Below are 26,344 nucleotides of genomic sequence, written 5' to 3'. Positions count from 1 at the left end.
TATACATCACAACCAAGGAATTCAAGGGTGATTTAACATAACAGAATCAGTCAACATAATATAGCACAGTAACTGTTTGAAAGGGAAAAATCAGATGATCTTCTTGATTGATGCTGAAAAGGCATTAGACAAAATCCAGCATCTTTTTCTGATATAAATGCTTCAAAAGGTAGGAATTGAAGGAAACCTTCTCAATAGCATAGACAGCATATATGAAAAACCCACGGTGAGCATCATACTTAATGGTGACAGACTGAAAGCATTCCCTATAAGATTGGCCAGGCTGCCTGCTCCAGGTTCCAAGTCTCTCCAACCCCCATGAAGTCTACGGTTATGTCTGCTCCCTAGTGTCTAGGTTCGCCGAGTGGGCATGTGTGTTTTCCAAGACTTAGAATGTTTTGGTGTAACTGGTCTCAATACTCCTCAGGATTTGAAGCTTGTGCTCGAACAAATTATTCCAGCACCACCTATACAAGGACATACCAGAATATTAGCTTTTAATTGTGGAAAAGTACATAATATGGTGAAACAATGCAACTCTAGAAATTCATCTGCTTAATAATTAGCTTTAGCTTAAGGACTGACCAGTTAGTGAGGCCTGGCTAGGAACCTCAATTAAGTTATTTAGCATAGCACTATTCAATTTTTTTTTTTTTTTTCCTGCATGGGCAGGCACCAGGAATTGAACCCGGGTCTCCGGCATGGCAGGAGAAAACTGCCTGCTGAGCCACGGTGGCCTGCCCCCTTTTTTTTTAACTTAAAAAAAAATTGTATAACATATATACAAAGCAAAGGAAGAAAAAAGAAGTAATTTTCAAAGCACACTTCAACAAGTAGTCAGAGAACATATTCTAGTGTTTGTCATGGGCTACCATACATCATCTCAGATTTTTCCTTCTAGCTACTCCAGAACATGGGAGGTTAGAAGAAATATTAATATAGTTATTCAAAAGCCATACTTGTTTGTTAAAGCCCACTTTCTCTGTTGTACCTCCTCCTTCTCCTTTTCCCAATCTATAGGGATCTTTGTGGAGAATGCCTGTTCTTTTTCATGTTGAGAATGGGTGTCCCACTAAAGGATAGAGGGATGTAGCTAATTGATAATCCGGAGAGGCTGGTCCCACTGAGTTTCAGGATTTATATGACCTAGGAACCCTCCGGGAATTATATGCTCCAGGAAGCGTACCTAGTACATGAAACGTTTACAGAGTCTCAGTTTGAGCTCAAGGTCTTTTTAAGAGTCTACAAGAATGATGTTGATTGAAGTTTAGCAAACCCCATGGCAACTAGAACTATCTAACTGAAGCTTGCCTAACAGCAGCCTCCAGAATAACCTCTTGACTCATTTTGCTGTCTCTTGGCCATCGATGCCTTATTTTATACTTCTTTCACCCCTTTTGGCCAGGAAGGCGTTGTTGATTTCACAATTCCAGAACCAGTCTCATTCCCTCGAGTCTTGCCCCACATTGTCAGGGAGATCTTCACCCCTGAATAGCTTGTACCACGTAGGGGTGAGAGCAATGATTCTTCTTGCAGAGTTGGGTTTACAGAGAGTATTACTCAAATCTTGATCCAGACTGTACAAGTCTGCAATGAGCTCAGTATAGGAAGTGAGGATAAGCAATTTGACATTGTTGGTTAGCCCAAGCCTGCAAGTGAAATTATTGCCCTGCCCACTACGTGGGACATGACATTCAGGGGCGCAAGTCTCTCTGAAGGTGTGGGAGATGACTCCCAGGTATGAGCCTTCCCCTGGCACCGTGGGATCAACAATGCCATACTGACCAAAAGGGCAAAAAGAAGTGTAACAAGTAAGGTATCAGTGGCTGAAACAATTCAAATAAGAGTCGAGAGGCTACTCTGGAGGCGACTCGTATGCATGCTTCAGTTACATATTGCTCCCTATCATAACTTGCCAACCCCCAACCACAAACCATTCCTGCCAATCCTAAAGAATACCTAGGGCATTATATAAGAGTCTAAAAAGGTTCCACGCACAAGGGTAACCTTCCAGAAACCTATGACCTTGAGATCATTCCTGAGATGCAGAAGGGCTAGCCTCTCCAAAACATTAACTACTTCCACCCCTACCCATATTATCGTCAGCCCCTTCCAACACGAAAAAGTTAGAATGGGAATAGCCCAAACACCCATAGAGTAGCAGAAAGATCAAAGATGATGGTGGAGTTTTACAGAGAAAGTAGGGTTTAAGAAATGAGTATGACTGCTGAATCAGTATATTGATATTTCTTTTAAACCCGTGTCTGGGAGCAACTAGTAGTTAAAGTCTAAAATTGTGGAATTGTAACCCATACCAAACTCTGAAATCTGTCCTACAACTAATTGTGATGTGCTTTTAAATTTGTTGCTTCATTGTATACAGATTTTTCACAAAGAAGAAAAAAAAAAAGTCATAGCTATATGATGAAAAAAAGAATCATTTGACCATGGATATGAGGGTCTATTTCTGGGCTCTAAATTCGATCTTATTGGTATGTAATGAAATAGGTATGTCTATTCCTGTGCCATGTTCTTTTGAATGGCATTTTTTAAAGTTGGGAAGTGTGAGTTTTGCAGCCTCGTTCTTTTTTGGGATGTTTTGGTATTCAGGGCCCATTGCACTTCAAAATGAATTAGAGGATTGGCTCCCCCATTTCTGCAAAACACATAAACAAAAAAACCAAAATGATATTTAATCCTAAAATGGTATTTTGGCAATTTTTATATTTCTTCAACTTTTATAGCATTTGTTTTATGAATAGACCGATTTGCTGTACTAGTTTCTGCATTTCTTTGTATTCTCTGTATGTGCTCATTGCCTCAGGCCATCCTGTCTACTGAGCTTCGCTTTATCCTTCTCTAAGACCCTCACCTTGCTTTCCCTGGCTCCTCAGCCTGTAAACAAGCTGATGCTATTCTTAGAGAAAAATAAATATATTTCATTTTCCTAGCTTATGGTCTACCACTTGGACTTTAGAATGGGTTATGAACTGAACTCCTTGCCCAGCAAAAGTTGGCAACTTTTGACTTACTGAAACACAACCTGATCATGTTTCTTCCCTAATTAATGCTACTCAAGAGTTCTCCATTAGGAGAGGCCAAAGTTCCTTATAAGGGCAAAAGTTTTCTGTGACCTAGTCCTCTATTGTTTCATCGTCAATTATTCCCATTTTGCTTCTTAAAAATCCAAAAATATCTAACATGGTGCCATTAACCTGAGCTCTGGTTTTACTCATTCTGTGCCTGGAATAATGTCCTTCTTGTTTCTATTTTTTTTTGCATGGGCAGGCACCAGGAATCGAATCTGGGTCTCTGGCATGGCAGGCGAGAACTCTGCCTCTGAGCCACCGTGGCCTGCCCAATGGTGTCCTTCTCATGCTTCAAGACTCAGGCAGCGTTTTCTGACTGTATTATCTTAGTGCCTATCAACATTCTGCCTGTGCTCCAATAGTACTGTACACAACTCTAGCACCGACTTTATCCTTTTGTATCTGTCATTCACTCCAGTACCTACTCCACAGTGAGCACACTAGTATTTGTTGGAATGAAATCTGGATCCCAGATGGAACATTTTAGTATAAAAGGTTTCAAATTTAGATATTTAGGCCATTGTTTCTGAAACACAAGAATGGACCTTATAGTACTGGTATTTTCACTTTCCTTTTATAAAGTTTTCTGAGGAATAATGGTGAGGGTTAGGGAAAACAACCCAACTTTCATAAATTAACTCTATTCCTATCTTGCCATTCTCAGTGCAGCCTGCTACTCACCAGACCTAACACCATGCATTTTAGAATCTTTGGTTTCCTGATCATGTGCTGTTTGTCCCTCCTTTACCCATGCTCAAGGGATTCTGGAACTTGTATGTGAAAGAGCATCTCACATAGGAGACTTCTATTTCCTTTCTTTTCTCAGGAGAGCAACTCACTGCTCGCTTCTTATCAGCTCCAGATTCGATGATCCCACAGAGTACCACTTTATTTTATATAAATACTGCCAAGAATTACCTTAACTTTTCCTCTATGGTAACTCTTCTTAATATCATCTTTCCTCTCCCATGCTTAGGTCTTAAAATCTCCAATTCTTTATAGAAATAGCAATCACACCATGGCAAACTGTTTTAGAAATAAGACATACTAATACACCTAAGTCTTTATTTATTTGGCTCTAGGAGTAATTTGCATTAAAACGAGCCTATAAATGGCAGGTACAGAATGTACTGTAACAGCACCAGAGGGGTACATCCTCTCTGTTCTACAGAGCCTCAATGTTTAATACATACATGTGTTTTCAGTAATAAAACCAGAAAGTCCAGAAAAAAAAAGAGCCCTTTAGAAAAAAAATAATAATAAAGAAAAATTAGTTTAGAGTGACTTCAAATTGACCATTCCTTTTCATTTACTTAAATTCAAATAACAGATACATTCAGAGGCCCAAATGTTGGCATAGAATAAAATCATGTTCATTTATTTTTCTGCATTTTTGAATTAGAAGGCATAAAATTAAATACGTTAAATGTAATAAATTCATCCATACAAGTGCAAGTCTCCAGCTATAATGCATTTTATGGCAAATTTATTATTTAAAAAATGTACCAGTAAATCAAAAAAAAGAAGGAGTATGTCCTTTTAATTTTTATTGACGTGTATGTTTGAGGTCTTCAGAAATCAAATATGAGCATGAAGATATGGCCAAACATAAAATCTATCAAATTCAGTGAAAAGTTGCTGACTTTAAATAGTAGTTGTAAGAATGACCAATATATATTCTTTATTAACAACCCCTCACTCTACAGTAAAAAAAAAAAATTAAAATAAAATAAACATTCAGTAAACATTCTTTCCTAAGGTAGTTTCCCTTATATATCAGTGATTTATCCATTTCTTTGTATACACAAATTTGTTGACATACCAATCAGTGGTTCTCACAATTGAAAAATAAAAGCACAAAAAAGTTTACACTCTTGTACAGGTAAATAAAAGGTCACCTTGAATTAAACTGGATCTCCTTAAGGGCATAGTATAGCTTCAGTTTCATTACCTATTACATAATTAGTTTCTTACATACAAATATTGACATATTTGGCTTGTGCTTCAAAGCCTTTGTATCTAGTCAGTCCATATCTGTGCAGCTCATAATTGGAAGTCAGTGGGGAGTTCTTTACTGCTGCTGGGTTTGACGTGGTCGTGCACTAGAGCCTCCTCAGCACCTGTTGGGGCACCGCACATCTCCGAGGCATCATCGGCATCAGGGTCCAAGTCTTCAGGACAGGGAAGTTTTAGGAGTTCTTCTCGGAGCTGAGCAGTGTGACGCTACACAGGGGGAAAAGACAACGGCCATCAGAACTGTAACCCTTGGTATTCTAACACATTTGAGGGGGGAATCAGGTGAGTGAGTGAGTGAGGGGGAAAATGAGTAAATAATAAACAAACAAACAAAAGCCCTAAGCATTAAGCCTACAAATATTTGAACGCTTCCTTGTGTTAGCCACTGTACAGGCACTAAATAAAGCAGTGCACAAAACTGGCAAAAATCTCTAACCTCAAAATAGCTGATATTACTGAAAAATGCTGAGCAACCTGCCTGCCAACACTATCCCTATTACTGATGACATATAAGCTATCATTAATTTGATACACAAACTCTTTCAAATTAAAGACAGTAATTCCTTGACTTGTCATATATGTTGTATGTGGCTAAATTGTTTTCAGAGAAAGAAAAGTCATAATTAAAATACACTGGTACAATGTTAACTTAAACTTACAATTTTACAAGTAGTTTATGAGGTACTGGGGCCTATGCAAAATATTTCACATTAATTGCCTCAATCTTCAGATGCATACTTTAGTATTACTTTGTTTTTTTTCCCCTTAAATAAATGATAAAGAATAGCAAAAGAGATTAAATAACTTGTATTACCTGACACTTCCATTTAGGGAAGGATGCAGAGATGTTAAGAGAAGAGTGGTTAGTTGTCTAGAATTGTTAAGTTTTGGATTTTGGTTTTCTGGTAGGAGAGAAATGACCTAAATTATCACAATTTGGTTATGTCAACAGCTGACTTCGAAATTCAACTAACCAAAATATAAAAATGGATAAAAATTTATATTTTTATATATTATAGTTGAGTCGAAACTCAACTAACCAAAATATAAAAATGGATAAAAATAACCATCTAAAGAATATAAAAAATGGACAAGGCAGTGTGTTAAGCACTGATGATAAAAAGGCAACGAGTAGAATAAGGAAGATACAGTCTCTGACCTCAAAGAACATAAATTCTAGATAGTATAGAAGACATAAACAGGATAAGCCAACTGCAGCCACTTGTAAGTTTTCAAAGTATATTTTCATGCTGGTAAACTAAAAAACTAAAAACCTAACCCAAATCTATTAACTGTGAGAGCCCAGCTGAAGTGGGGGATAATGTCTTTATTGTGGTGATCACATCAAATAGCTGCATACTTTTCTCTAGTACCATTCAGAAGCAAAGGTATCATTAAAATAATATATATTTGCATTGATTCAAGGATGGAGATTTCCAGGTCAAGGTACGACAGAAAAAAAGAATAATGGAATTTGGGATTTAAGTAGGACACTGATTAAAATAACAAAGCTGCAAAAAAAAAAAAAAAAAGGCCTTTAGCCACTGGGTCAAACAAACTAAAGTTTTCAAACAGAACAGAAATGGGGTGGGGGTGAGAGCTGAGGCACCCCCTTAGGAAAGCAACACTGACAGGACTTAGTGACTGACCAGGTGTAGTGGGTGAAGGAGAAATTAAATAATATCTGAGGATTTTAAGACACACATGCAAAGTTAAAAATTAAGTGACTATAAGAAACAAGAAAACCTGATTTGAGGGAAGACAAATTCCAATTTAGACCTTTAATGAGATGATGATTGGGCATCCAAGTAAAAAAAAAAGTCAGTAATGTAGGTCAGGAGAAAGCTCAGAGTAGACAATAGTCTGAGGATATGTTTTAAAAGAATAAATGGGCAAAATGAGAGGTATATATAAATGATGACAGAGAATAAAATAGCCAAAGGTAAGAAACCAAGCCTTCAGGAAAAGGGGAAAGAAAGAAAAAACATAATGAATGAGTTTGAGTGAAGAATGTAAGAAGAACCAGGGTTGCCTACAGATGAAAAACGTAGTAGAAAAGAGAAGACAAACGTTAGGAGCATTCAATAAGGAGGCATAGGGTGTCACACAAAAGCATATACTGAAAGCGTCTAAAGGTCGAACAGTCAAGGCAAGATTCCATGAAGTTAAATTTAAGATCAGAATTGAATGGAGATGAGCCAGCAGAGCAAGTAAAAAGTGGAGAGCAAAGTAAGCATGTGTGAAGGCCGGGAAGAGAGCAAAGATAAGTGACTAGAGAGGTGAGCCAGGGTCACTGGCTTTGAGAACTGGAGAATGGGTTGTTTGGCAGAATGGAGGTCAGACTGCAAAAGATTCACTACTGAGAGGATGTTTAAAAATGAAGGCAAGAAGTGTTAATTACTATCAAGAAATCTGATAGTAGAAGAGAAACAGTTTTATAATAATAGGGACAAATTAGAACTATCTTAGGGGACATGCAAGTGTTAAAGAGAAAAATTAATTTTTTTAAAAAAAGTTTGTATTCTGAAAAATTTCAAACATACACAAAAGTGGACAGAATAGTAATACAAACTCCCACGTACCCATCACCCAGCTTCAACAATTATTAACCCATGGTCTGTCTTGTTTCATCTATAACCCCACTTATTTTATCTACATCTGTACTAATTTCCCATTCTCATATTATTTTGAAGCAAATTCTTGATACCATATGTTTTTTCATTCACAAATATTTCTGTATGTAGCCCAAAAATCATACCTAAAAAATAAATCCTCCTTACCATAATCCAATCAGTTTAAGTGAAGATATCTTTAAAGTTAGAAGCATTTTTTTGTTTTTAACTTTTATTTATTTATTTAATTAGATGCATTTTAACAGGCAGAAGGAAAGGAGCCAGTGAGGTAGAAAAATTGAAGGTAGGGAGTGGGAAGATAATTGGTAGTAGAAGAAAGGAATTAGAGGGTGGGTAAAGACAGACAGTCTGAGGAAAGAAAAATGGGTGTATATTATAAGAAATGATTCCTACATATGGGAAAAAAAAAAACCCCTAACCATCACTTTCTACATAGTCTATTCAAGATATTTCCATTTTGTGAAGAACCAAGTTAAACAAAATTGCTGTTTTTTTCCAAAATAGGTTTATATCACAGACGTTACCACCAATCAGCCATTGTAACTCATATCTTTCTCATTACAATCAATAATAAAATTCTGGAAGATAAGAAGCATAGAAAAGGGCTAAAAGAATAAGGTTATTAATGGAGCATGCTTTGCTGTCATCATCTTCAAGGGGTAAACTCTATAGGCTCAGTACCTGAACCCATTTTTAATTTTATAAACTGTCAATTATCAAAAGGAGTATATCTTTTCATTTATTTTTAGGTAGGAAGTAAGGCCTCTGAATGTAAACAAATTTTATGTTTACTTTTTCCTTCACTTAGTTTTTCGTGGCCATGGTTCTGCCAACAAATATTCAACTCTGTTTTAAAGGTAACAACAGGGCTCATACTAGGAAGGCGTACTCACCTTGAGAGCTGCTGCATGGTGAGACATAGTCCTGCCTACCCGCTTATCACTGCTGTACTGCTGGATGTCTGCAATCCACTCCTCACACTGGGCCATGATCTCCACCCTTTTTAAGTAAAAATGCTTGTGTATAACCTTAAGAAAAAAATAAGCAATGAAAGAAAATTGTTTATGTCAGAATTTAAAAGACAAAGTATGTGTTACTACCAAAACATGGTATTTAAAAGACACTATAACTTCCAAGAAGATGGCAAAAACAGTAGCTCGAGATTAGCTCTGTTCCACGGAAAAGTTAGAGAAGGGACAGGAGTTCAGCTGACCTGGGAGAGCCTCCTGCACCACATGGGGCCGCCCTGGTTGCAGAGGCCAAGGAACTGAGAGGCAGAAAGCTGGAGCCTGGTGTGGAGGTGTGGAGCCCCTGGGAGTGTATGGATGGGAGCCCGGGACTAGGAAGTAAGCCAGGCTGCGTTCCTTGGGTGCACATCCCTCACCAGTGCAGCCCTGTGACTGGTGACTCACCCTATACCCCACCACCCAAACCCCGTCACCGGCTCTCATTCCCCGCGCTCCAGGTGCCCCCACCGCACCAGCCCCCAGTGCACATATCTGCTCCAAACCCTCACCCCAAGTGCAGCCCAACCCACCTCTCCTGCACTCCTCCTGAGCACTACCTCTCCCTCCCTGTTCCCTGCAGCTGCTGCCAGTACAAAAAAGGCTACAGACACTAACCTCCATACCTAGACTACCCCTGCCCCCTGTCCATAGTGTCCCACAGGCTCACACCACCCTGCCTGAGCTCTGTGCATCTATTTACGGCACTCCCAGGCCCACGCATGCGTATTGGCCCCCGAGCACATCATTCAGCTCTGGAAACCGCACCTTACAGCTGTCCTAGAACCGCGCATGTGCATGGCCCGCAGTCACACTTCCCAGCTCTGAGAAAGTGCTGACCTGTGCAGCCATGTCATATCTGCCCCCAATCCATGAAGGCATAATGCCCACCTGCTGCCACAGCTCTACACATCCACACAAAGGGCCCTGTGCCCTAGAGCAGTGCACACCAGGATTATGCCCCCCCAAACCAGGGCACCCAAACAGCTACATCCTCCCTGGCTGCTGGACACCCACGTTCACAAGCATCAGCATAACATCCCCAACCTGGGTCCATACCTGCCCTGAAACAAATCACTGCACTGAGTGCTGCACCCCATGTCCTGCTCCCTGCTGTGCAACCATCCCACAAACACAAGGCCTTAGGCTGCTGATAGACATCAACTCCCAGAGTAAATTAATCAAGATATTTACATGCCACGAAGACAGAAGATCACTAAGCATATCACAATGCAGACAGATAAAGCTCTGCCTAATGACCAAATCAAAACACCAGTGGAGACACAGACGTTGGAACAACTAATCAAAGATGTTCACACTACTTTATAAAATAAGTGGGACAGCAAATGACATAAAGGAGATCAAGAAGATGGTAGAAGAGCATAAAGAGGAATTTTAAATAATAAATAGAAAAACAGCAGATATCACAGAAATTAAAGACCCTGTTGACCAAATAAAAAACATACTAGAGCACACAAGACCAGATATGAAGAGATAGGAGAAAGAATAAATGATAGAGGACAGGATAACTGACTTCGAAGACTCAAAGCAGCAATGTCAAAAAAGATGGAAAGAATTGAATGGGAACTCAGGGAAATGACAGACAAAACAAAGCGTGCAAATATAAGAATCATTGGTGTCCCAGAGGGAGAAGAGAGGAGTAAAGAACTAGGAAGAGTAGTTGAGGATATAATGGGGGAAACTTCCCAATCCTCATAAAGGACATGAATATACAAGTTAAAGAAGCCCCAATGAACTCCAAACAGAATAAATCCAAGTAGGCCTTTCCCAAGGCACATACTAATCAGTCTGTCAAACGTTGAAGAGAAGCAGAAAATCCTGAAAGCAGCAAGAGAAAAACAATCTACTACATACAAGGGAAACCAGTAAGACTGAATTTTTTCTATTCAACTAGCGCTGTGGAGGCAAGAAGTCAGTGAAAGAAGTCAGCCTTTCAAGATCCTGAAAGAGAAAGACTTTCAGCCAAGAATTCTGTAGCCAAAATTTATATTTTGACTAGTGCATTTCCTAATATAACTTATGTAGACAGCTTAACTGAACACCGTAAGTACATGGAACCTTGAGTAGGACATGAAATTTTGTTGGTTTGTCCAGAGTGATGCCCCAATAAATCCCAGAGTGATTTGAAGAGTGAATAAAAAAAGTATTTGCAAAGTTCCCTTTGAGGAATGGTGGGAAAGGAGGAAAATTCAACTTCCCCAATTTGAATTCTTTATTATTCTCACAAGCAGTGCAGACAGCCAAAGCTATAGGCTGAGCCCCCAATCTTGGGGTTTGCTAATATGAAACTTAACCCCACAAAGGATAGGTCAAGCCTACTTAAAATTAGGCCTAAGAGTCACCCCCAAGAGAACCTCTTTTGTTGCTCAGACGTGGCCTCTCTCTTCAGGCAACATAACAAGCAAACTCACCACCCTCCCCCGGTCTACATGGGACATGACTCCCAGGGGTGTGGACCTTCCTGGCAACATGGGACAGAAATCCTACAATGAGCTGAGACTCAACATCAAGGGACTGAGAAAACCTTCTCAACCAAAAAGGGGAAGAGTGAAATGAAACAAAGTGTCAATGGCTGAGAGATTCCAAACAGAGTGGAGAGGTTATCCTGGAGGTTATCTTATGCATTAAGTAGATATCACCTTGTTATTCAAGATGTAATGGAGAGGCTGCAGGGAACTGCCTGAAAAGGTAGAGCTGTGTTCCAGTAGCCATGTTTCTTGAAGATGATTGTACAATGATATAGCTTTCACAATGTGACTGTGTGATTATGAATAACCTTGTGTCTGATGCTCCTTTTATCTACCTTGTCAACAGACGCATAGAACATTTGGAATAAAACTAAATAATAGGGAAACAAATGTAAAAATAAATTTAGTTTGAAATGCTGGTAATCAATGAAGAGGAGGGGTAAGGGGTATGGTATGTATAATTTTTTTTTCTGTTTTCATTTTATTTCTTTTTCTGAATAGATGTAAATGTTCCAAGAAATGATCATGATGACAAATATGCAACTATGTGATGATATTGTGAAATACTGATTATATATGTAGAATGGAATGATCAAAATAGGAATGTTTGCACTTGGTGTTTTTTGGCATTTAAAAAAATAAAATAAAAAAATAAAAAATAAAAAAACCAAACAAACAAAAAAGAATTCTGCACTCCGCCAAACTGTCCTTCAAAATTGAGGGAGAGACTAAAGTTTTCACAGACAAAGAAGTCCTGAAAGAATCTGTCAAGAAGAGACCAAACCTACAAGAAATACTAAAAGGAGTTCTGCTGGCTGAAAAATAAGACAGGAGAGGGGTCTGGAGGAGGGCACAGAATTGAGAGTACCACTAAGGGTAATTAAAAATTACAAAGAGAAAGAGGGAAAAGAGTATATAGATCTGACAAATAAAATAAAAAAGATAAGATGGTGGAATCAAGAAATGCCTTTTCAGTAATAACTTTGAATGTTAACAGCCCAAATTTACCAATTAAAACATACAGATTGGCAGAATGGATTAAGAAACATAATCCAGCCACATGCTGCTTATAAGAGACTCATCTTAGACACAAGGATACAAATAGACTGAAAGTGAAAGGATGGAAAAAGATTTTCTATGCAAGTTGCAACCAAAAGAAAGTGGGAGTAGCTATACTAATATTAGACAAATAGACTTTAATTTTATTTTTTATTACTTTTTTATTTGTATGGGCAGGCACTAGGAATTAAACCTGGGTCTCTGGCATGGTAAGCAAGAACTCTGACTGCTGAGCCACCGTGGCCTGCCCTGGACAAAACAGACTTTAAATACAAACACATCGTAAGAGATATAATAATCATAAATGTTTATGCTCCCAATCAAGGAGCTCCAAAGTACATGAAACAGACATTGGCGAAACTGAAGGGAGTGATAGATGTTTCAACAATAATAGGAGGAGACTTCAATATATGACTCTGCTCTATAGATAGAACAACCAGACAGAAGATCAGCAAGGAAATGGAGAAGTTAAAGAACTTGATAAATGAATTAGACCTATCAGACATACATAGGTCATTGCATCCCAAAGCACAAGGTTATACATTCTTCTCTAGTGCTGGCATGGAACATTCTCCAGGATAGATCATATGCTGGGGCAAAAACAGGTCTTTATAAATTTAGAAACACTGAAATTATTCAAAGCACTTCTTCTGATCACAATGGGATAAAGCTGGATCTCAATAACCACCAAAGAATGAGAACATTCACAAATACATGGGATTAAATAACACACTCAACAACCAGTAGGTCAAAGAAGAAACTGCTAGAGGAATCAGTAACTATCTGGAGATAAATGAAAATGAGAATACAACTTAATAGAATTTATGGGATGCAGCAAAGGCTGTGTTGAGAGGGAAATTTATTGCCTTAAATGCCTATATTAAAAGCTTTAATAATGAAGGCATTTTTTCCTCTGGGTACAGCTTTTGCTGTGTTCCACTAGCTTTGGTATAGAGAATTCTTCTATTAATTGCTGTCGATAGATTTTTTAGCTTTACTTTTGATTACTTTGATAGGAAGATAGGAGTATGTTTATTTCTAAGTACACTAGATTTTTAGATATATTTTAAATATTTATTTCAAGTTTTAATGAATGATAAGCAGAGATAAGCATAATGTGTTATGTCAAAAACTTTTGCTGAATAAAAAAACTTTTGCTAATTTTCTGGAGTGATGCAAATGTTCTAAAATGATCATGTTGTTTATCAATAAAAATATTAAAATAAATAAATAAAAAGACACTGTAATGTTCCTTCTGTTCACAAAACTCTATTGAGAAAACTCTATATTGTTATCAGGGAAAAATCACGCCCACCAGAACAAATGGCATATGTTGAAATACTCAATTCTGCAGCAGTCCTGTTCAGACACTTGAGTTAAACCTCAAGAGCACAAGAAGCATGTAATATCGAGAAGATGAATGTAAATAAACAAATAACCAGGAGAAAAGTTTAGAAAAATATTGATGACAAAATAAAAATTTGCCTTTAAAAGAGAACTTAAAGAATACCTACAGAAGTAAAGGTATTCTAAATGTCAAAGGCACTCACAAAGAAATCAGAATGGAGCTGTAAAAGAAACTTAATCACCATTTCTTAACTGTATTATTCTGGTTCATTTATGGATATATGGCTTTATTTTACGATGTTAAATTTCCTTACAATAATTGTAAGTTTACATTTGGGCTAATAAACATTTTTCACTTTGAGAAAACTGGTAAAATTCCTTGCTATGTAACTTGTGGTAGTATTTCCAGTGCATTTAAATTAGAAAAGAGACTGCAATTTGGAAATATTATCCTGTGTTCTGGGTGAACTACTACATTGTCTAATGAGTTTATCTCCCCTAAACAAGGGTAAAATATTACAAAGATCTGGGAATGGATATAAACTACCATTAAATTTAACAGTTAGCGAGTTTAATCCTACAGCTATAACAGTTATGTAGTTTGATGCCTCTGGGGCTATAAAATGAATAAGACACAGCTTAACATGAAGAATCATGATAAACACAAAAACCAGATGGAAGGTAAGAACACCAGAAAAAGGTACTTAAAAAAAAAAAAGAAAGAAAGGAGGGAGAAGGAAGAAAGAAACAGGAAATTCAAAGAGAGATGAATCACATTTGATTATGAAAATTAGAAAAGCATTCATGGATGAGGGGTGCTTACTTCAATTTGAACTAGGTTCTAAGGGATGAGAATTGCTGCTTCATATTATACTCATTTGCTTTTTAAAAAATGGTCATTTCTTTACTCCTGAATCCCCCGTGTTAAGTTTACTATTTTCCTTCCAAAAGAAAGGAATTCATTCGCTGAATGAATGTATTACTTACTTTTCTTCAATACATTTTTAAATTGAAGGTTAACACATATAAAGAAGTATGTAAGACACGAGTATAAGTGAATACATTTTCCCACAGTGAAAACACCAATATATTCTCTACTAAGATAAGAAACATTACCAGACTGCCAGAAGCCTCTCTTAATCACTATCCCTTAATCACTAATCCCATTCAGACACACTATCCCAACTTCTTTTAGATAGGTTAGTTTTGCTCATTTTTATATTATATAAATGGAATCATATGGAATATATACTGTCTGACTTCTTATGCTCAACATTACATTTATGATATTGCTCCACATTAATGTGTGTAGCAGTTTATTTACATTGTTGTACAGAATTCTATTCAATAAATATTCCATAATTTATTCATTCATTCTATAGCTGAAAGATATTTAGAGAGCATCCAGGTTTTGGCTATTATGAGTAATGTTATAAAAATTATCTATACTACTACGTGCACAATTTTGTTTGAGTATATACCAAGGAGTGGAACTGCTACTGTTAGGGCATATAGTCAGCGTAATAGATATTGCCAAACAGTTTTCCTAAGAGGCTATCCCAATTTATATCCCCACCAGAAGTGTCTAAGAGTTCCAGTTCACTGACATCCTCCCTAATACTTGCTACTGTCAGCCTTTAAACTCTTAGAGATGCTAAAAGAAGTAGGTAGCCAGGGGAGGAAGAAGACTCAGTCTCACATAGTGTTAAGTTTGAGATAAAGTAGCATAAATGTCAAGTAGTTTATGATACAAGCAAGAGGAATATAAGTGTTCTGAAGACAAGAATTAAGTTTAATTCATCCTTGAGTTCTCAGGACCTTAGCACAGTGCCTCGTAATAGATGAAATTTGATATGGTTCCATGTGAATTACTTAATATAAGTAACCTAAAACTTGCAAAGGGATAGAATAGTGTACTCAAAAGCACAAGGAAATGCATATTTGCATTTCCTGTAATATTAGGAAAACTGATTTCCCAGGTTTTCAAGGTAAAGGCAAACCTTTGCAAAAACAAAATTACCACATTTGTCATTCTAAGAATATCAATATGCAAAAATTCATTAAAAAAATTTAAAAAAAAGGAAATGTTCTCCTTATATGCTTTAGAGACATAGGAGCATATTCATCAATGCTACTCAATTAATGATAATATGTAGTATTTGTGCATAAATTTTCATTTTATTAAAAACTAATTTTCTATAAGGTAAATAAGCCAACATTTCCTATAAATTTTAAGCCCGTAGCATAATTTAAGAAACTGACGATCAAGGAAAATAATTTTAAGAAGAGAAATGTTTCAGAACATTGTAAAACAAGACGTGATGCTGAAGTAATGTGACAGACTGCTGAAAAGGACAATCATATTTTAGATAGACTATAGAGACAATTAGTTATAGGAAAAGAACCATGCTCCAGGAAGTGATGAAACAAAAAGACTTGAGAGTACGTACAGTAACAGGCTTTAGAAACTTAATTATGTCCAACTTTTACCTAAAGAAAAAGACATGTTCATATATATACATTAGAATAAGGGTAAAATCTGTTTGAAAGAAAATGTTAGAAAGTATCTTTAAAAAAAATTGTAAGGATACTTTGGTAATGCATCTAAAGAGTTTTCTAGTAAGATGTATCTGTTAGAAATAGATAATAATAAAACTGACCAAAAATAGTCGGGCATCTTTCAGGATGTAGGTTTTTATATTCACCTGCACTACATATTACTGATTTTCTTGGATTAGTTTTTAAAAACTACACTAGTAAAGATTAGTTTACTATACTGAAGTTTAGTATGCCATATATATATGTGTGTGTATAGATATATATACATACTCTAAATAGAAAGGCATGTATAATACTAACAAATATATTTTTATAATGTCTTTGATAAACTATTTTCCTAATTTTATTCAACATACCTCTTTAAAGCATGGCGAAGGATTTCTGATTTGTTCTAACATTGCCCACTTAACTGTTGCTTGTCGAATGTTTCCATCATATTCTCGGGAACTCTGTGTGCCACTGGGAGTGCCTCTAGACCTCTCATATCCTGGTTCATTAAAATAAGGTTCAGCTACTAATATAAGGGATTGAACAGACACCAACACCTGAGGAATAAGGGCAATAAAAAAAGTTATAACAGGACATTTTTATTATCAGTGAACTATTTGGCTTTATCAACCAGGAGTCTCACGTTTCCACATTATACGTATTTTTAGCACCATAATATTGATGCTAATAATTATGGTAGTGAAATACTTTATTATTAAAGCAAATTTAAATTAGCTTTACATTACATTTATATCTTAATACTTTACTATTTCTCAACTCTTGAAAAATAAAACGATCTGGAGGCTGGGCAACTATTAACCACTATCTATTGCCAAAATATTTTCATAACTGCAGTTAGAAATTCTGTATTCATTGAGTAATAATTTTCCATTCCACCCTTCCCCCATCTCACCCCTGGTAATTTTTAATTGACTTTCTGTCCCTGAATTAGCATATTCTAGATATTTTATATAAGGAGGGTCATAAAACATTTGTCCTTTTGTTTTTCTAATATATGGCATTGTGCCAGCTTTTTTGTTTAACTCCATATTTTGAAACAACTTCAACAATTTTAACATTTTATTAACTTTTGTCTGCCTGCCTGCCATCCATCCATCAATCCAACCAACTATCCATCCATCCATCCATCCATCCATCCATCCTCTAAAATTTGAGAACAGGTTATACACATCGCACTCCCCGAGCGCATAATACTTCCAAATATTTCCTACGAACAAGGGTATTCACTTACGCAGCTGCCTTAAGTGCAGTTTTCACGTTCAAGAAATTTAACATTGATATAAAACTTACATTCTATATTCCAATTTTTATGTCCCATTAATGTACTTTTGGGCTTCCACTCCTCCATCTTTACATCCCACTTAGTATAATGTACTGTATTTAATTCTGTCTCCTTAGCTTCTCCTTATTATTTTTTTTTATTGTGGAAACATACACATAAGTCTTCTTGTCTCAATCCCTTCCAAGCATACCATTCAGTGAAATTAAACACAGTCAAGTGTTGCAGTACCCTCACACCATCCATAACTACACCCTTCACCACAAAGAGAAACCCTATGCCCCACAGGCCCTGTACCCCCAGCCCTAGTAACTTTATAACTCTACTTTTCGTCTTATGAAATTTCATAAGGATCTCTGGTAAAGATAATGATTTGGGTAAATAAATGATAGATTTGGGGTTCGTATGTATTTGTAGAAAAAAAAAACAGCATGGAGGTGGGGGGGCGGAGAGGTATAGGAACATAGTTTATATATACTATTCAAGTTGATATTCATTCTCCTTCTGAGACCCAGAAACATATTATTGGTATGTCTGAGTGACCCACAGGTTTCTCAGACTTTGTTCACTTTTCTTCATTCTTCCTTTTTTCTGTTCCTCGGATTGGATGATTTCATGTTCACTGATTCTTTGTTCTGCCAGGCACAATCTGCTACTAAACACTTCTAGGGAATTTTTATTTCAGTAACTGTATTCTTCAGCTGTTGGTTCCTTTTGATAATTTCTATCTCGCTACTGATATTCTCTTTGAATTAATTGATTCTTTAACTGATATCCTTTAGTTCTTTTATCATGTTTTCTTCAGTTCTTGGAGCATATTTAGGACGACATTTTTTTTTCAATTAAGTTTTGGCTGAAATGTCCCAGGTCTTGCACATTGATTGTAATGCTTTCATCATCTCCTTTGCCTAGTCCATGAATTCCTGCTTTTGTATCTTTCATCGACTTTTGTTGAAACCTGATATTTTGATATTTTAATGTGCTATAGTTGGAATTTAGACTTTGAGGCCACTATTCCTTAAGTTTGAATCCTGTTAGTGTTATGGCAGAGCTTTCCATGAATGCCTGGAGCTAACAAACAACAACAACAATAACAAAAAGAAAAATACCTCCCCCAGCCTTTGCAGATTGACCTGTGTGAGCTTGCTCCAGTCCAGACAATAAATTAGAGAATAGCTCCAGGCCAAACTTTAAGGGTCTCTCTGGTCCTTTTTGCACACAAATCTTCTCTTGGGCATGTGTACTTGGCCCTGGGAATTCTCCCTACCTGCCACTTACCCCTACCTTTATACATATAAATGTCCCTGTTCCCTAGGAAATGGATTCCTCATGGTCCCAGGTACTGCACTCCTATGTCCTACACCCAGCAATCCCATGTCCCAAGCAGCCACTTCACTGCTCTCCCACAGTGTTCTGTAGAAGAACACTACGAGCTGCCTTATATATGCACGAAAGTTCTGTGATGGTTTAGATCCTCAGGCCACTACCAGACATACACGCTCCCATATGTGCGCAAGGTTATTTTAGTGCCCCTGGAACCAGGGTTCCTCATGGGAATGTAGGCTGGCACCACACTGAGCCAGTAAGGAGTGAGGAAGGGGCCACCAGGGTGCCACAAGATCCTATAGCCTTTAGTTATTTATTTTTTTTTCAGCATATTTTATTTAAAAAAGTTAACAGCAAATTTGACAAAATGTTAACACTTGTAAATCCCAAATGACAATGCTTTGTTATATTATTTTTGTACTTAAAAATTTCTTATCCTGTCCCTTCCCTCCCTCCATCAACACCAAACACTATTATTATACTCATGAAGGGTTTACTCAGGATACAAGGTGGATTTAAAACTAAGAAAGTAATTCATTGAATCGTCCCATCAACAAGGAAATACACACAAACACAGCAAAACCACTTTAGCGAATACTCAAAAATTTTTAAATGGTACAGAAAACAAAAATAATAAAAAGTTAATGCTATTTTTTTCTCACCTATGTTCCCCTGGTACCTGTTTGCCCCACCCCAGAGTCAAACCACTGTCATTAGTTTTTTAGTATATTTCCAAAGAGATATTATGTATTTACAACCACATAACTATATTTATCCTGTAAGGATAAGGTGGAAATTTCTCTGAACCCTGCTTTTTATTTTGAAAGGACAGAAGCATTTAACATTTAAAATATGTTCAAATTATTATAAAAACATCATTCATAAGCAATATACTCATTAGAACAGCCTCCTTAGTTTCCATTCTTATATTGAAAATTGGTATTAAAAAAAAATTTGGCGTTATTTCCTCTTTTTCAATAGTTTTATTCACACATCTGTTTTCCAAAGTGTATAATCAATGGCTCTTGGAATAATCACAGAGTTATGCATTCAAGGTGGTAACTGTTTGCTTTCGGTTCTTTAAATATGTCATTCAACTGCTTCTTGCAAAAAATAAAAAAACACTAAAGTAAAGAGCTGAATGATTTTCTTAATCATCTTTACCTTTTAGTTGGTGAAATCACAGTAAAAAAAGATTTGCTGAACATCAGTACAGAGATATTTCCAGAATGGTTATGTTTTAGCAATGGAATTTTTTAAAAAAGGGTGGGAATTTAAAATGTTACAGTGAGTGAGGATAAAAATACATAACGCTTTATTATCAAAACAGCTTATGATAACTAACCCCAAATAACTGAATAATAGAAAGTAGCAAGGAGAATTGAAACCTAACAAGAAAAACAGAAAGATACAACCTTCCTCTGTCCTTCCTCAAGTTAAGCTTGTCTTGGACATACTATCTAGCCTTAGGAAATAATCTAACGTGTAGAAACAGTATTATTTGTAAAACTAAAAAAAAAAAAAAAAAATTGGAAGGGAATTACTAAGTTAATATTGGGGAAATAGTATATGAATGCTATATGACCTCAAAAGTTTATTATACAGTGGGCAATGGCGGCACAGTAGCAGAGTTCTCGCCTGCCAGGCCGGAGAGCTGGGTGTGATTCCCAGTGCCTGCCCATGCAAAAGAAAAGAAAAGAAAAGAAAAGAAAAAATATATATATATATAAGTACACACACACACATACATATACATATATACAGGGAGGGCATGGTGGCTCAGCAGGCAGGTTCCTGGTGCCTGCCCATGCATAACAAACAAAAAAAACAAAGTTTATTATATACTAGAAAAATGGATATCTGCTAATGTAAAGTGAAGGCAAAATAAGCCAGAAACGAAAGAACAATTATTGTATGGTCTCCTTTAGAAAATGCTTATAAGAAAACAGGGGCCTAGATTGTAAGCACTTACAGCAGACATACTTAGTCCAGAGTGGTAATTATTATTTCTGGATTTTGAAAGGATGTTTTACATATTTATAACCTGGTATTTAGAGATAAGAACAGAACTGATCAGGTCAGGATTAAGGTAACTCAGAACACAAGGGAAAGGAGGACATGGTCTCTATTTTAGAACAGTGTCTACTCTTTTGAGACCAAAGGAAGAAAGGTTTATTTTGTCCTGAACCTAAATTTTCTGTAGCACATAATCTAACTCAACCTGGCTGGATAGCTCATTCTTATTCTGGATAGCGCCCAGAATAAGAATGAGGGCCTTTAATCCTGTACAAATTAATGTAATGCCTGGATACATCCTAGAATATATTAAGCAAATAATCGAAAAGTACTGGTAAAGTCCCTTAGGGGATGTGAGAAAAAATATGGAATTATTAAACTTTACCATCAGGGAATTCCCTGATACTGCAATATACCCAAATCAATAGGCCAAGCCCTTGATTTTCAGGCTTGCTCTTCTGAAGCTTTTGTAAAGGAGAAGCTTAGCCTACCTACAGGAATGCCTAAGAGTCACCTCTGGAGGACTTCTTTTGTTGCTCAGATGTGGCCTCATTCTCTCTAAGCCCAACTCTGTAAGTGAAATCATTGCCCTCTGCCATACATGGGACATGACACTGAGGGGTGAAAGTCTCCCTGGTGGCATGAGAGATGACTCCCAGGGGTAAGCGTGGCCCTGGCACCATGGGATCAACAATGCTATCCTGACCAAAAGGGGGAAAAAAGTGTAACTAATAAGGTATCAGTGGCTGAGAGAGTTCAACTAGAGTTGAGAGGCTACTCTGGAGGTTACTCTTATTACAAGCTTCAGTTAGACATTGCTACCTATCATAAATTGCCAAACCCCAACCAAAACCATTCCAGCCAATCCTAAAGAACACCTAGGGCAATATGCAGGATTCTACAAAGGTCCATGCCCTAGGGTAACTTTCCAGAAACCTACCACCTCCAGATGGGTCCCAGGACTGGATAAGTCCCGAAACTTAGTCTCTCTAGAGGCTAGTTACATCTCCCCACCCTACATTACTGACAGCCCTTTCCACCATGAAAAACTTAGAATGGCCATAGTCCAAATACCCATAAAGAGTGGGATGGAAACATCAAAGGTGATGGTGAAGTTATACAGAGAAGGTGGGGTTTAAGAAACAAGTATGACTGCTGAATCATTAAATTGGTATTTCTTTTAGTCTCCAGAATCTTACAGAGAAGATAGGGTTTAAGGTAGAGAAGGTAGGGTTTAAGAAATAATATGACTGTTGAATCATTGAATTGATATTTCTTTTAGTATCTAGAATCTCAGAGCAGCGAGAAGTAAAAACCTAAAATTGTGGAATTGTAACCAAATTTTGAAATCTGTTGTATAACTAATTGTTGTGCTGTGCTTTGAAATTTATTGTTTGTTTATTTTATTTTTCACACGCACAAAAAAAGTTGATTGTGATGATAAAAAAAATATATTTATTCCCTCTAGCCTACTATATTCTGGAGCAGCTGAAAGGAAAAACCTGAGATGATGGTATGGTAGCCCATGATAAACTCTGGGATCTGTCTTGTAATTACTTGTTGAAGAATGCTCTGCAAACTATCGCCGTCTTCTTTCTTTGCATATATGTTATATCATACAATAAAAAAAAAAATGTTAAAAAAATTTGGAAGTGAATTACTAAGTCAATATTGGGGAAATAGCACACAAAAGCTATAAGCCCTCAAAAGTTTATTATATAGCAATTATACACGCTAATGTAAAGTGAGGAGAACAGCATAAAAACACTTTATTCACTATGTTAAGTATGACTGTGTGAAATATGTAAATATAAAAATGACAAAAAAACTAACAGGGATATATGGAAAAGAGAATTTTCATGTCTGGGTAGTAAGAGTCAAACTTGTAAAATTTAACCCTTGGGGATCAGTTTCCTTATTTTGCAAGATTTTTGGTATACATTAGATCTCAGCCGATATAAAAGTTAAATGCAAATCAAATTTTATACAAAAATGTGAAAACAGTACATTTATGAGAAAAACTACATAAAGACAGCAAAAAATTCAAAATTCAGTTCCAATTCTAATGTAAGTTTAATTTACTTCATGAGAAGTAGGACATCTCTGAATTTCCTTTCATAGTGAAACTCATCATAAACTTAGATTATGTTTACAAGAGTAAAAAAATATACACAGAGAAAAAGTGTTTTAGGGTGTTTGGATCAGAACTGATATATTCATCATTTGTAAAATGACGAAGAAATTACTTGGAGAAATATTCTAAGTCTGTTACTTTTAACTTCCTTGTAACATCTTTTTTCTTGGTCTCAACATCAGCAAAAAAGAAAAACTATGCAGTAGTACTAATTCTTTAACTCATAAGGATATTAGGAGGCTGTTTTCAGAGAACAAAAGAAGTGATATCCTTAAAAACTATTTTCACATCTTCTGTCACCTAGCTAAAAATTAAAATGCAGAAAAAGACTCTTTTTCCATGTAGACCAACTTCAGTAGGGTTACTTGGGGATAATATATGATGAAAATGTGAGTTTAAACTACTATAATGATTATTTCTGCTTCCTAAACTAACAAGCAGCAAAGTTAATTCATGTTATAAATATGCTTACTTTTTCACCACTTTGCTGGGATATTACCTAACATATTTTTAATATGTGCTCAGGTGATTTGTGCAAATTAACTTGTAAATACAAGGATATAAAATCTGTCTATTGAATGCTTTGTAAGAACTACAGATTTCAAGTTTTATGACATCCAGGATAGTACTTATGAAACTCGATGGCTTCAGATGAGTCAAATTAGTAACTACATTAAGAAAAACCATATCATACATGGAAAAATATGCAATATTAATGATGCATTACATTCTATTTACATTTTCAATCAAAGAGTTCAAGTCTTACAGTGACTATGAGATGAGAGAAACAAATCTGTGTTATTAAGCTTATCTTGCTTAACCATATTGCATTGTAAGGGCAATTTATGGACTTTTTTAAAGGGAAATTTTGGCAATGCTCAATTTCTGCCTTACACCCTGACCTGAGAATCTAAACTTTAGATGAGAATCTATTGTACTAACTGCCCACCTATAAGCTATTTAATATGTATTTCCTGTCTATTTTTTCTAAATTTACTATGTTTATTCCTAGACATTACAAAAAGAAATTTTTTAAAAAACAGTTTCTCTATTTTCTAAGTAAAATTGTCAAAGAAATCTGTTTACTTGCAAAAAGCTTGAGGTCTGAGGATTCCACTTTTCTTCTGGTCTTCCATGCCATGTATTCAAAATGCTTAAACAAACCTGAGGAAGAAAACGAAGAAGAAAAAGCTTAAACTTAATTAAAAGAAGTGCTTAAAAGCAAATTATCACAAAAGTGGAAGTAACAATGAAATGTTAGTATGTCAAAGTACCTCAATTTTATATTCTCAAACAAAACCCTAAGATTCAATCTATTAAAACAAACTGACTTTTTCAGATGTGATCCAAATCTGTTTGGCATTATAATTTGTACACAATGGAAAATGAATGGATACCTATTAAATGTTAACATAAATAATATTTTTTAATGAAAAAATAACTTTTCCAAATAACAAAGAATTTTAGTGAGAAGAATGGTATTGTTTTCCACTATTGTAAATCTCTTTCAAAATTCTGACATGATATGGCTTAATAGAAGAGAGCTTGATTTTCATATCTGCCTCTATATTCAATTTTTTATAATATATTTCCACTTTTCTGCTCAGCTACTCAATACCTGTTCTTTGCTCTACCCCAAGGGAACCAAGATCTGCCTGTGGTTAAATCTCCTGCAATAAACTCAGAAAACTATGACATGAGCTAATGATGGGGACAAAATGATAACTTGTAACCACAGACCTGAAGCAGGCTGTGACTGGTGAAATTAAGAAGGCAAAACCAATGGAAAATGTGGGGGATTCTTTAATTAAAAGAATAACTTCAAGCAGCTGATATTTTTACATTATCATGTCTGCTTATGAAGTATATATATTTCTTCTCATCTTCCAGTGTTTTTTAAACATCGAATATTTTCAGCACATGATGGTTAAAATCCCAAAATGGTACAAATTTACGTAGAAAAGTGGTGATTTTTATTTCAAAGCTAATTTTAAATGATTTACTGTAATGAGATGATTTTTATTATATCGTTTTATCAGGTTGTTTTTTGGGGGAAGGGGCTTGGAATGCAAGTTTCTGCTTATAATACAAAGACGAAAACGTTTTAAATAAACTTAGACCTTAAAAATAAGTTGATAATTACATTTATCACAGAAAATAAGCAGTTATGATGGCAGAAAAGTTATGATAGGCAAAAAAGGAACATAGAAAGCACTAGGCTTTTGCCATTCACCTATTTTCAGGTAATTGTGAGAAAATAAATAGGAATGGAGATGTGGAAAGTAAAAAAAGTTGGGAGGTACAAAGAGACACCTGTTCTATGGTATCTGAGTGGGGACAGCTGTCCATCAACCGTGGAATATACTGAGTAAATTGGTTCCTCAGTAACTTTTTAAAACTAAGTGTTTCTTAACACTGTAGCGTTTCTGCCCCTTTCAGCTTTCTTCTCCCTCCTTTTTCAATCTAAACTGTTGGCTCAGGGAAGAGAAGATAACTAAAACAAAATTTCTATTCAAATTACAAGGAGCTTTTGGATACAATATATTGGAACAGAATAATGCAGTTACATTACCTTGCCATCGTTATAAAGGTTTGGATTGAATCGTACGCTATGACCACCAGTTGTCTCTAGATTCACAAGAGGGGGTGAACCGGGATAATCTTGAGGAAAATATACATCAAACTCAAAGCAGCCATTTGCATAAGGAGTGTCTGCTGGGCCAGTTATCAGAACCTAATAAACATATATAAAGACACAAGAGCCTATGTTATATTTCTAAATACTGATATTTACAGGAAAAAAACCCAACCTGGCATAAAATAAAACTGTCTTCTTATATCATATATATATATATATATATATATATATATAACAGAATGTGTTCAATCTGGAATTTAAAGTTAAAAACAATACAGGATTAGGACATGGTTTGTATTAAAATTAAAGTGAAAAGGGTTTCATGAAAATGGGATACTAAAAGAAAAATGCCTTATCGATAGCAGTAAAGTATACTTTAATATCAAGTAACCTTTTAAAAATATTGAGTTACTGTTTTTCTGAGAGCTTTTATTCATGACTTTAGTATTTTTAACAAACTGAGATTCCAGCACTCATTATTCTATCTCAAAGATATGATGGCAGCTCTCTGCTTTAAATCTCCAGATAAGTTACTGCTTTAGGAAATAATTTGTTTTTTAATATTTGTCTCTAGACTAACGAGACAAACAGAACAGAAAAAGTACCCATGAAAATCTTATGACTATAAGGTTTTAAGAAAACAACAGGTATTTCACTTAGGATTACTGGTGGTTCAAGAATACCACCAGTGAGTGGTTCAACAGTGAGTGCCAGAATGAATTAATGAATTTCTTTTGAGTCCTTCA

The 26,344-nt window shown here is 35.9% G+C and overlaps 1 protein-coding gene across 11 annotated transcripts in view; it reads right to left on the bottom strand.

Annotated features, from left to right (window-relative positions):
• Window positions 1–4,114: 4,114 nt before the first annotated feature.
• Window positions 4,115–26,344, bottom strand: part of BIRC6 (baculoviral IAP repeat containing 6) — a 311,805-nt gene continuing 289,575 nt past the window's right edge. For all 11 annotated transcript variants that reach the window (XM_077135017.1, XM_077135019.1, XM_077135024.1 and 8 more), the window contains 5 exons: window positions 25,533–25,694; window positions 24,047–24,124; window positions 16,553–16,741; window positions 8,632–8,766; window positions 4,115–5,312 (listed from right to left, as the gene is read on the bottom strand). In XM_077135017.1, the coding sequence (XP_076991132.1) occupies window positions 5,133–5,312; window positions 8,632–8,766; window positions 16,553–16,741; window positions 24,047–24,124; window positions 25,533–25,694 (744 nt within the window). In that variant the 3' untranslated portion in view covers window positions 4,115–5,132. The remainder of the gene's footprint in view (window positions 5,313–8,631; window positions 8,767–16,552; window positions 16,742–24,046; window positions 24,125–25,532; window positions 25,695–26,344) is intronic.

The sequence above is a fragment of the Tamandua tetradactyla genome, chromosome 17 (genome assembly GCF_023851605.1).
Source record: "Tamandua tetradactyla isolate mTamTet1 chromosome 17, mTamTet1.pri, whole genome shotgun sequence".
NCBI lineage: Eukaryota > Metazoa > Chordata > Mammalia > Pilosa > Myrmecophagidae > Tamandua > Tamandua tetradactyla.
Note: the sequence above shows the minus strand (reverse complement) of the source record. Positions and strands in the feature narration are given on the sequence as shown.